The sequence below is a fragment of the Monodon monoceros genome, unplaced genomic scaffold, assembly GCF_005190385.1.
Source record: "Monodon monoceros isolate NGI ecotype Baffin Bay Population unplaced genomic scaffold, NGI_Narwhal_1 Super_Scaffold_15, whole genome shotgun sequence".
NCBI classification, from domain to species: domain Eukaryota; kingdom Metazoa; phylum Chordata; class Mammalia; order Artiodactyla; family Monodontidae; genus Monodon; species Monodon monoceros.
In genome coordinates, this window is record NW_021703771.1 from 67,061,654 (window position 1) to 67,073,704 (window position 12,051).

The following is a 12,051-nucleotide window of genomic DNA, read 5'->3' on the forward strand; positions in this document are numbered from 1 at the left end:
CTAATAATAGATTTTTTAATTCAAAAGGAAGTTAAAAGATTACCATCTGTTTACATACTGGGCAGATTTTTAATATTTTTCTTAAGTGTTGATGAATAGAAATGGAGTGACAAGCCTGAAAATTAGCTTGCTTTTTTTTTTTTTTTTTTTTTTTTTTAGTTTTCTACAGAACAGATGACAAAATGGTGGTGATAACACAAACTGGTTACTCCAATGTGCAAGACATTGGTCCAAAGGAATAAATTCCTGCTCAGGAGACATCGAGGCAGAAGATCAGCCCAGCTTCTCCATCAAATCTTAATTCAAGGCCAGATTTAGTATGGAAACTATGCATCAAAGTAGTTAATATTAAATATTTCAAATCGTTACAACTTGCATTCAACTACACAGCCGGGAACCAAAGATGACTGTGTTTTAATTCTTCTGTTTATACTACTATTTCCACTTAAATATCTTCTTGGCAATTAATGGATTAAGATACTTAAAATTGGGGGCCAGTATTCCAGATTTTATGGTCCCAGTCCTGAAAATGGAGAACTTATTTTGTATAATTGTTTCTGTAGCAAAACCCAACTTATACTGTGAGATTATCAGGTTTTGACGAGATGATGAGGTTTCAGTTACTGAGATTCATTCTTTTAATGAATCGTCATCTAAAAGAGACTCACTGTAGTTTTATTTTTACGTTTTTTGAGAACTTAAAATCAGAGAGATACAAATGTGGCAAATATGGTAGTAATCAGGAGAGACCAAGAAATGCTCTAACTCATTTCAAGGATGTTTCAGTTCTAAAATTCAAGATATGCTCTATACCATTAATGATTCATCCAGTTCTATTTGGATCGTGAGACCAGCTCAAGAACGATAAGCTATGCATCGTCTCTGCTACTCTTTACCAGGCTTGGCCCTTACCCTGTTCTGGGCTTCACCTTATTCAAGCCAAAAACAAATGACCTGTGCTGAAAGTGCAGGAGAAATCATGTAATCATCAACCCTATAACCACAAGCATCTCATAAGCTAGGTAAGGGGAGAATTTTATGGTATGGGAAAGAATCATTTAAATGCTACCAAAAAACAAAAATGCCTCTTGTACTTGCTCTGGTTTAGAAAAAAGGCATGTTTCCTTCATCCATCACCACGTAAGGTGGAAGAACATAATGCCTACAATAATGACCTTTGAAGCTAACCAAATGAATCTTCTTTTAATCACGATTATCACAGATTCAAAGTTTAAAACAAAATGTAGCTTGGCTACTTTTCCATTTTGCTTTTGATTGCTATTCTGTGATGTCCACTGCATACACCTAATCAGAATGGGGGTCTGTGAGGCAGCCAGAGACACAGCTGTCCCATTTCATGAGATCTCTGAGTCAAGCCTAACAAAGGGAGTGGTGAACTGTCCTCTAAAAATAGGAGGTATTCAATATGTTCAAGAGCCAACAGAATTTTGTGTTAAGAGTAAAAGTGTTATAGTCAGACCTTTACTGACCAGAAATTAAATGATTATAGTCACAGAAGCAAGTGCACAAGTACAATTCCTGTCATGTAACCACTTCCATGGCTCCAAATACTGCCAGCCTTTTCCACCTATCCTCTGTCCTTGAATTGACCCTTTCTTCACCCTCCAAATAAACTCTCAAGAAGATTTTTCTACTCTAATTTTTACTCCATTTGCAACACTATTCTCATAACTTGGACCTTATCATTGTAATATCGTGAACACACTCCCATCTTACTTAAAAATCTCGATACGGAAAGATGAATAATGAATGCATGTGTGGGTTGTGTTAAGTGCATGCATATGTGTGTGTATATCTATACATATACCCCATGTACCAGATATTTACCCCACTCATCTTTTCAACAGTGTCACTAGGTCCTCTGGAAGCAAAGGCTCAGAAGGAGGTAGGGGTGCAAGAGGTTCAGCTGGGGGTGGTGATGGGGGAGTGGGGAGTTAATGTATGGGAAGGTAATGGGAAGAGGAAGCAGGTGGTCAGCTGGGGCTGATCCAGGCTCAGCCATTGACTGGGGGATGCAGGGGAGAATGTGACCTTGGCTTGAAAATGGAGGCCTAGCCTGAAGGTATGAACAGCTGGAGGCTGTCAGCTCACTGCATTCCTTAGAGCTGAATGGCAAGTTCTTTCAAGGACAGAAATCTGCTTGGCCCAGCCCCCTGACTGCCACAAACAGATTAAGAAACTGTGGCCAAGAGGTTAATTGACTTGTTCAAGATCACACAGAGAGCAAAAGGGATGGAACCGTAGGACGACACTTTTACTAGACAATGTTCACGGACACTGTACCGAGGACCAGGACACACTTTCTTTGTCTCCTTGCTATCTATCTACCAAAACTTTAAAAATGGAAAAGGAAAACTTTTTGTTTAAAAAAGATGAGGCCAGAAACTGTACAATTTTTTCATCATCATCCTTGAGCCACATATGATAAACCCTCAAAAAAAAACTTACTGAATGAATGAATAAAAAACTCTTTTCTCTCTTCCTCTCTTCCTTCCTCCCTCTCTCTCTCTTTCCCATTCTATTGTTTATCTATCTACCTTTCTATCTATCATGTATCTACCTATCTATCATCTGTCTTAAAATTAACACTAACCGGAGGGCATTAGGGAGGAAACAGCAGGATACTAGAATCTCAGTGACTGCATATCACCTCCTCCAAACCTGCTCCCTGGGACCTACCACTCCAGACTGAACCAGGTAATGAGCATGCCACACTGGACTACAAGGTCCTTTCATGCCACGGTCACTGCCCTGTGAGCCCTTGGTCAAAGTTAAACAACAAGGTATTGCTAATAGAATTTCCATCAAAAAGAATTATTTTTAGGGTTATTCCAAAATAATAGAGAGGGGGAAGCACTCATGTACTACAGCAATCAGGAGATGTACTTCTCATAGGATCATTGATTCTTTTTTGCTCTGGCAATGAAAATCTTGTCCATACATCATAGAAAGGTGAAAACCCTCTGCAGCCCCTCCAAAAAGGTGTGGTAAAGCATCAAATGGGAAGCGTTCGAGACCAAGTGTCTCTGCTTGGGGAGGATCCTCAGGGAGGATTCCAAGGTCTATTCCTTTCTATCGCATGAACAAAGCAGCCTGCTAAGAATTCTCTACAGAGAATTAAACTGGGTAATAGACCAAAGGCTCAACAGTTGGGCTTCATAAATGGTAAAGTTCAACAATAATATTAAGTATCCAGGTGAACTGGTATTAAAAAAAAAAAAACTGGTGCAAAGTCAATGACTAATAAAAACCAATCTCCTTCCAACAACAACCTTCTGGCCATAGATCTAAAAATTAGATGAAGTCCTTCAGTCTACTCCTTCACTTCCTTTGCCCAAGTTGGCTGCGAGTTGCTATTATTTTTTAATAACAATAGTGTGTTGGCACCAAAGGGTTATTTTTTGTGGCTGTAGTTGATCAGGAACAGGAGAGCCTCATCTCACACACTTCATCAGCATCATTGGGTCTATACCAGAAAAAGCATTTTACACCCTGGATGTGGTATCCTGGTATCGCGGGGATTTCTCACTCTATTCATGCTGCAATAGCATGAACTTCAGAAGAGCCCTGCTTTCTACTTAGCACCACCAAGACACAAAAAACCTGTGGAAATGTCCCTCTTTTTCTTAGCTTGTTAATTTATTTGTTTGACAAATAGTTACAAATAGTCCTGATAGCTGCACATGTTTCCGCAGTAGTTGAACCATGAAGACTAAGCTGGTGGCGGGCTTGTAAACAGAGGGTGCTGGGGGCAGGGGAGTGGAATGCAGCAGGGAGTTTTCCTAAAGTTCAAAAATGACAACCTAAGCATATAATTCAGGGTGGTGAAAAGGTGATGAGAGGGAGGAAGGTGACCACTAGGGCAATGATAAGACGGTAGAGCTGGGAGCTGGTAGTGCTTCCTTTGGCTGTGAAGGACAGTGCCACCCACATGATGGAAATCCAGAGCAAAAGGAGAATGGCAAAGAATAGAGCCCAGGAAACAAAAAGCACACTTAAAGCGACCAAACTCCAAAGGTATCATTCCTCTGTCTACACTAGGTGCCTGCTTCATTCATTTTTTTAAAACCCCACACAAGCTGAAAGAGACATCAAGGTCTACCATGCTGGTGGAATGAGGCAGGGCAGGTGCTTTTCTATGGATTTGCATAAGCCCACTGCCTAAATTTCATCCATGATTGCTGCTGTTGTTATCTTAATCTATAATGAGGGCATACCATAGAAATCGCCTCTGATGCTTTCTCCCTTAGCTTTCCCAACTCCCCATTCTCTGTGGGCTCAAGATCTCACTTTACAAGGGCGCTCAGTAGCAGGAAGTGGTGGTACCAGGAAGCAAAGCATACATGTTCATGCCTTTCATTTATAAACATGCCAAGGGGTTCATTCTCCCCTCTTCTGATCCCTCACTGGTTTCACATGTCCACTCACTGTGGGCAAAGTAATGAATTTATTTTAAAATATTTTTTTTTGCTTGAAAGTCAATGCTAATGCCTGAATCAGAATCCTTACCTGGCAAAGAGTTACATAAATGACACCTAAATGTCCCTGAGAATGTCTGTCTAGGCAGCCATGCTATTCCAAAGACTTCACCTTTTCTACTCATGCAAAGGTTTCAACTCCTGTCAATAATGAGTTAGGTTTAGAAAGCATTTAGAAAGATCGCCCCTGTTACCAGCTGGAAATGCTCTTCTCTGATGTAATACTACACTTGGGATAATACCACAGACATGTTACTGACAATAGCATGCAATAAAAATGTCTTCCTTCTATTTTCAGTAACCAAGTTTACTCCTCCCCATGAGAGAGACCCATGTTATAATACATTTCACACTAGTGTGTCATCAAGAGACTCCAATGTGCTTGGACTTATATATTAGAAAGAGAAAGCTAATTATACTTACAGGAGGCCCCAATACAATTGGCTCTGCTTGCAAATACTGTCCCATGGACAACGGTGGGTTGTGGTATAAAGCCCTTCTGGGAGATGGTGCTCTTATGGTGGTCATGTATCTTCTCTCTCTTCTGGGAGAGAGGTCTCTTCTGGCCGTGATCTCTTTCCCAGGTGACACTGGCCTCCTTGGGGACAGATGCCTTCTTGGTGAAACATCTCCTTGTGATATCTCTCTTCTCAAGGCAGCTTCCTTTCTTGGTGAAAGATGTCTCATGGGCGATACATCTCTCCTAGGTGATAAATGTCTTCTGGGCGACAAATCTCCTTTGGGTATCAGATACCTCTTTGGTGAATTATCTCGACAGGGTGAAGAATCATATCCTGGTGAGGAATGGTGGCTGGAGGGTGAGAAGTCCCTTGGGGAGGAACTCGGCTCTGAAGACAGCATGCATTCTTCATCCATACAACTAGGGATGTCTAACCTGTCTTTGTCTGGTTCCGAGTCTGTACTTTTGCTCTGGAATAACCTCTGGTATTCTGTCATTGGAGTATCTTCACATGAGTCACTTGGTGTCATAAGCTGAGTAACCTGAATACTTGGCAAAGTAACCAAATAGCTGATCAATGAAGAATGCCCCAGGGAGCTATCAGAAGGAACCCCATGGGGCACGGCGCCGACATTCACAGGCAAGGAGGAGAATCTAGGAGGCTGGGGACTGGTGCTTCTTGATCTTGTTTTTGGTGTCAAATCTCCTTGGTCATCAAAGTCATCATCATCGTCATCATCATCATCATTATCATCTCCGTCCTCACCATCCGATTCTTCAGCATCTGAGAACTGATGGTCAGTTGAAATGCTGGACATGCTATGCTTCTCGGCCGCTTTGTGCAAATCTTCCATCGTTTCTGAGGCAATTGAACAAAGAGAGTGAGGATCAAGACCAAATACGAAGGTTAGGAGCTAATTTAGGCCCCATCTCTTTCCAAAAGCTTTCCTCAACCCTCCAGCCCTTAGAGACAGTCTTATCTCTGAATTCCTGTAACACACATGAGCACATACCTCTGTGACTCTAGATTGGCTCTTCTGTTTTTTTTTTTTATGTACCTATCTGGTTTCATCTCCACCCTGTAATACGGACTCCAGAGTAGGACCTTATAACTCAGGCATCATACCACTCATAGAAAACCCTCAATAAATGGGTATGCAATGTTGTTAAGGATGGTATTAGAGGAAAAAGAGAAGCAAGACTTGTCTCTACAGGTATAAGACCTCACGAGGCCCAGCTGACCCTCAGGTTTTCTACTGAGGTTAGTGATGGATTATTTTTACTACTAGATTTCCTCTTAATAGGAAAAATAAGACAAAATGCTTTTCAAGTTTCCCAAAAAGTTTCATAAACTTTAAATCACCATCACAACTTAGGTGCAATTAGATCTCCTTTATGGTTCTAGATAGAAGTATTTCCATAGTAAGGCCTTTCAACCTCCTCAGCCAGAACTGAAATGCATTTCTTCTCAGTAAGTTTCAAGCAATTCAATATGTCAGACTTCTTTTCTATATTTAGTATTTAGTAAAATGAAATGTGATCAGTATCTTTTTTAAATACCTAAATTTATTTTACCACCTTGGCCACAAAGCTCCAGCATGCACAGTAAAGAGTTCAGTCAACTAAAGTATGAAATACCTGCTTCCTCGGTTTCGGTATCATCCACTGATGTCATTGAGACCCCCAACTCCAGGCATTTCTTCATGTGTGCTTTAGATTTCATATGCTTCGTTAGGTTTCCTGGAAAATACAGCCAAAAAAAGAGCAATGAATTGGTTACCAAAATGCGATGATTGCTGCAAAATTCAGTGTGAAATGAACTGACTTGAGGTAATAAAGATTTGTTTCTCGCCCCTACCCCTTGTCTCAAACTTAAGAGGAACAATTTGGCTTCTGAAGATGTTAACCCCAGACAGCTTCAGCCCAATCTCAGGTTTTCTGCATTCTAGAAGACTTGTCGAAGTCTAGGGTCACAGCTTTTCAAGAGTAGGCTCAAGTACAACTGGGAATGCCAGGCTTTCCTGGCTGAGAAGGGATCTAATATCTTTGGCCCAGTTGGGCCCACCTCCTTGGACTCCATATAACCAGGATGGCACAAGCTGGGTCACACCTCTCTGAGCAACTTCAGAATGAAATATTGTCATCAACATATCCACCAGACCCCAGACCTTCTGGCATTGATCAGATATAGATTAAACTCACAGGATCCTCACTTGTCAGAAGAAAAAATATATGCAAACTAATGTTGGGGCCAATCCTGTAAATGAATGCAAAGATCCGTACAAATACTTAGCTAACTACTTATAGGAAGCATTAGTCTCAGTATTTAGCATCTATCCATCTGGCATATATCAGCAAAGTTTATGACAGCAGCTTCTAAAGTCCTGGAGCAGCAAAATTCCTTTCTTATTTATCTTGAAACTCCCACTGTTCTACGAAAAAAGAAAGAATTTTATGTCAAATATGTATTATGATGATGATAAGACATACACAATTGTCCCTTATGTAAAATGGTGTAGTACAATTGGCCCTCCATATCCGCAGGTTCAGCATTCACAGATATGAAGAGCTGGCTATACAGTTATACGTGTACCTAAGTACATATGTGTATTTCTATAGATTTATATAATTGCTATATGGAATGTGAGAAATTATGAAAACACTGATCCAATCACCTCTGATTTAGGATCTATGAAATTATATATATATTATTCCATGTCATATATATAACTTATCAAAAGAGATCCAGGAAGTAATTCAGCTGTAAGGGCCATATTATTATCTTTGCGCTTTGACGCTGCTTCAGTAACATAGCAGCAAATGCTTTATTTTTAAGAGTAGGCTCATTGAATCTAGATGGAAACTCAGCCTGCTGAAATAGTTTATTCCCCTTGTAAGAGTGTTTAGCTTACTATTAATGTAATATATGAGCCACAACTCTAAACTGGGGCACTGTTGTTTATTATTTTATTTATATTATTTTATTTTTTACTTAACATTTGGCTTATTGCTTATATACCTACAAATTTTATGTGGTATTTTGATAACTCCAAACATAGAAATATGTCCTGGCCCTTACTGCTCTTTTTTATCAAAAAAACTATATCTACAATTTTTCTAAAGATCTAAACAATTTTTATAGATACGTCATCAAGAATTCTAAAATCTGTAAATTAATTAAATAGATCTATAAGTTAATGGAAATCACCTGCTTCTGTAAGGGTGCAAGTGATCTGAGTATGTGGACATATGTAGACGTTAGGTATGTCAAGATAGTTTATTTAGAGCTTAGTGTGTGTTTCTTCTTCTATATTTTTCTTTCCACTTGTTTCAAGTAGGCAGTGAGGCTTTGCGCTCTCATCGTCAGGGTAGTTTTGTAGTTAGAAATAGGGCTCAGAAACAACCCCACCCTGACTTTGGCTTATTAAAGTCTTGAATATATGAAGGATTATAGCAAAGAGAGGGGAGCAGGATGGCAGGAAAGGGCACCTGGAGAAGTGACACAGGCACAGAGGAGGTACCAGTCCTACAAGTGTGCTCTGATTCTGTGCTCAGATGACATGACAGCAAGCACTTCAGCCGGAAGTGAAAACTGGCGGGCGAGGGGTTTCCCAGGATGATCTGCTCTTTTTAAGACTCCAAGACATTTGTACATTCCCGAAGGGTGACAAGGAAACTCCAGTAATGACCAAGAATAAATTATTTCCTGCTAAAACTCCAAGACAATGGTTCAAAGCCAAATTTAATTTGGGTAAAAAGAAATAGCTATGTGACGTTTCTTCACGCAGTGTTTCATGCAGCTATACCTACAGTTAACTCATATGCCCAGGGAATATCAGTTGTAATGACTGGCGGATTTGCATTATTTCCTAAAACCAAAGTTTATATTTTCTTATGTCCTAGGGAGTCTCTCAGTGAAGTTCTACATAAAAGGTCTTGATTGTGCAAAAGTGGATGGTATTTAAAGGACCTTATGTTTATCTCCTTTGAAATGCAAATGAACACTCCCTCCCCCTCTTTCTGGCTTACAAAGAGGCATACTTATAATATAAATATCTTTTTAATAAAGAAGAAACAGATACGTTGAGAGGCTACACATTTTTACTTCTGACAAACGAATAAAGACAATTTAGGATTTTGTGTATAAGAGAAAATAGGTACACATTTCTCTACCAAAGATTATTTTATTTGATATTTATTTTTCTTGATGGGTAGTGGAGCAGATTAATTGGCATGCAAATCTAAAGTTAAAACATTGGAAAATGTTAGTGTGAGGTTAGTAAGGGTGTGTCTAGAGGATTCATTAGTACTTCTACAGTAAGTAGTAAAACATACTTCTACAGAGGTCATCCACCTCTAATTCACTACTGTTTGTATTCTGAGAACACTGGGTTTATAAACATTTTCATAATTTTATAAAATGATAGAAATATAATTGAAGCAACCTTTTAGTATAAAATATTTTCATATAAATCTACCTTCTAAAAACAGATATTTTTTAAAAAAAGAGAATATCATTTCAAGGCAAGTCTTAGTTTTATGAGATTAATAGCCATGGCCTGAGAGTAAGGAATTGTCTCCGTGCTGATAAATATACAGAGTACAAGCTATCAAATTTCTATGCATAATTAATGCAAGTGTGGATGGAGGGGCCCACCGGGGAGTCCGCGGGTCTCTACATCATTTATAATCTTGAAACTGACCATGGGCACATGTTTTCTTTCCGGCTGCTGCCTTGCTTTTCTAATGCCATGGCATGGATTATCTCCCTGCAGTATTTCAATACCGGTGCAAAGATTCTCTAGACCACATAACATTTCCAACATGAGGTAATAGCTATCCAGGCAATTCTTAGCCACTTCCTTCGAGACAACTAGCCTGGACCTAAGTCTGTAGCTCTTACTTAGGTCATAAAAGGAGCCTCACTGTCTCATGTACATCCTCAGACCACTTAACAGGAAGAGGAAAATACATTTTGTGGGGTCACATTTTCACAAAGAAAACCAACTAATTGTCGATGACGGTTATAAAATAGTATTCAGAATCTGGAGCAGCCATTAAAAAAAGTGTTTTTCCTCTAGAAAAAAAAAAGAAAGAAAAATCAGACCTGTACCTTTTGTTTTGAAGGCAAAATTACATAACTTGCATACATAAGGCCGGACATCAGTATGAGTGCGGATATGCTTTTTGAGCATGCTCGGTTTCTTACAGCGAATTCCACATTCTTCACAAATGTACTTTCCACGTCCACGTCCTCTGACATATACATAATCTTCATTTGACTTATACCTGTTAAAAAAGGGAAAATACAGTGTGTTTCCAAATACTTTTGCACGTTATACATCAAACCAAAAGCTAATCATTTGCAAGACAAATTTTTAGGAGGGATTTTACAATTATTCAACTTTATTTCTACAAAGCCTGTGAAATCTATGCAGTAAAGTCCTGAAAGAACAGATTTGGCATTGTAAATAAAAGGGAATTTTTTTCTACATGGAGTTCAAAACGGAATTGGCTCTTCTATGAAGTGTAAATATATGGACTCCGTACAGATGTTCAATGGGCTTATATAAGCCTCAAAGAGTTGCAGAGCTGTGCACCTCACTGCCTCTGGCCAAGAAACATCCAAAAAGTTATACTAGCATATTTAAATCATCACATATCATTTGCTAATATTCCATCATCTAAGATGTGCATACCCCTCTGAATTTGCTAGAATAAATATGACTGATTATAGAATTCCTCATTGCAAGCTTCTACTCTATTTTTACAATCCTGGCACGAGAGTCAGAAATTTCTAGCTTACACAGGCTGAGCTGAGCTCACCAACTGTTGCCTACAGATTTGATCTGCTCTTCCCAAGGACCATGAATCTGTACTAAAGTGAAGTCTAAATTTCAAGTGGCTTCTGGAAGGTACTGTTACATAATGAAAACTAGACATTCTATTTTTCAATCAAATTTGCATTCGTTTCTGGAAGGATTTAATAGAGAAGTTTGAAAGGATAAATGAGGTCCTCTAGTTTAATTAAATCAGTTAGATGAGCAAAGTCTTAGGTATTCACTGTAATTATCAATGGAAGAAACCTATCTAGTGCTCACCATCCATCACATTTTGTTTAGAATACAGGGAAACATGACCTATCATACAGTATAGCAGCATTCTACTGAATAACTCAATGAATACCATTATCTCTTAAATCTCAGGCTAGAATTATGGGTATAATGTCACTCCTGGGAAGATATTCCTTTCGAAGGGCTCTTTTTATAACTTCAAAAGGTAAAGTGACCTACAAAATGCCTTAACTCAGTGTGGACTGACTTAAAGGCACTAGATTTACAGTTTTGTTTCGTTTTGTCTTGCATTCTAAGAGCATTGCAAACTTCTCTATTTTGTTCTAGCTAATCTATCATCAGAAATAAAAGCAAGTTCAAATTCATTTGTCAAATCCACTGAAGAATATTTAAGAGAGAAAATCCATCCAACATATTTAAATATCCACTCTGCTATGGATATTATTTAATCTTAAGATTATCTTTTGTTCAGTACCAATCCAGGTGAGAATTGACTAGTATCAGAAATATGAATAGTCAGTTTTGCATGCTTTCTGCTCCCTTAAATCTTTCCCACTTAGGGACAAGGAATTTCCAAAGTCAACTTTTTCTTCAAAACTATTTTGAACTTTGTCTTTCATCTCACATTATCTTTTGTAATAAAGAAGAAAAGAACTTAAAGATGCAAAATATCTTTCATCTTTTAATATCACTATTATCTGCCCCAAACTTAGGGCATGAAATTACCTAAGGATGAAATTACCTTAGGATGAAATTACCTAAGGAATATAGAATAAAACAAATAATTTTATAGAAAGCAACTTTTCTTCAGGGAAGGGTACTTTAAGCTTACTGTGGCCCAGGCCCATCATTGTACTTGATGTACAATGTATTATCTTCAAATATTTTAATGTCTCAGCTGATTAACTTCCTTCCAGAATGAAAACAGAGTAAATTTTGTATAAAATATAACCATATTAGAAAAGTCTGCACAAATAAAATATTTACCCTTCAACAGTTCTGCAGACCCATGAATTTA

The 12,051-nt window shown here is 38.5% G+C and overlaps 1 protein-coding gene across 9 annotated transcripts in view; it reads right to left on the reverse strand.

The window, feature by feature from the left end:
• Positions 1 to 12,051, reverse strand: part of HIVEP2 (human immunodeficiency virus type I enhancer binding protein 2) — a 193,102-nt gene that overhangs the window by 2,822 nt on the left and 178,229 nt on the right. For all 9 annotated transcript variants that reach the window (XM_029223568.1, XM_029223576.1, XM_029223569.1 and 6 more), the window contains 3 exons: positions 10,073 to 10,248; positions 6,598 to 6,699; positions 4,923 to 5,818 (listed from right to left, as the gene is read on the reverse strand). In XM_029223568.1, coding sequence (XP_029079401.1) covers positions 4,923 to 5,818; positions 6,598 to 6,699; positions 10,073 to 10,248 — 1,174 coding nt within the window. The remainder of the gene's footprint in view (positions 1 to 4,922; positions 5,819 to 6,597; positions 6,700 to 10,072; positions 10,249 to 12,051) is intronic.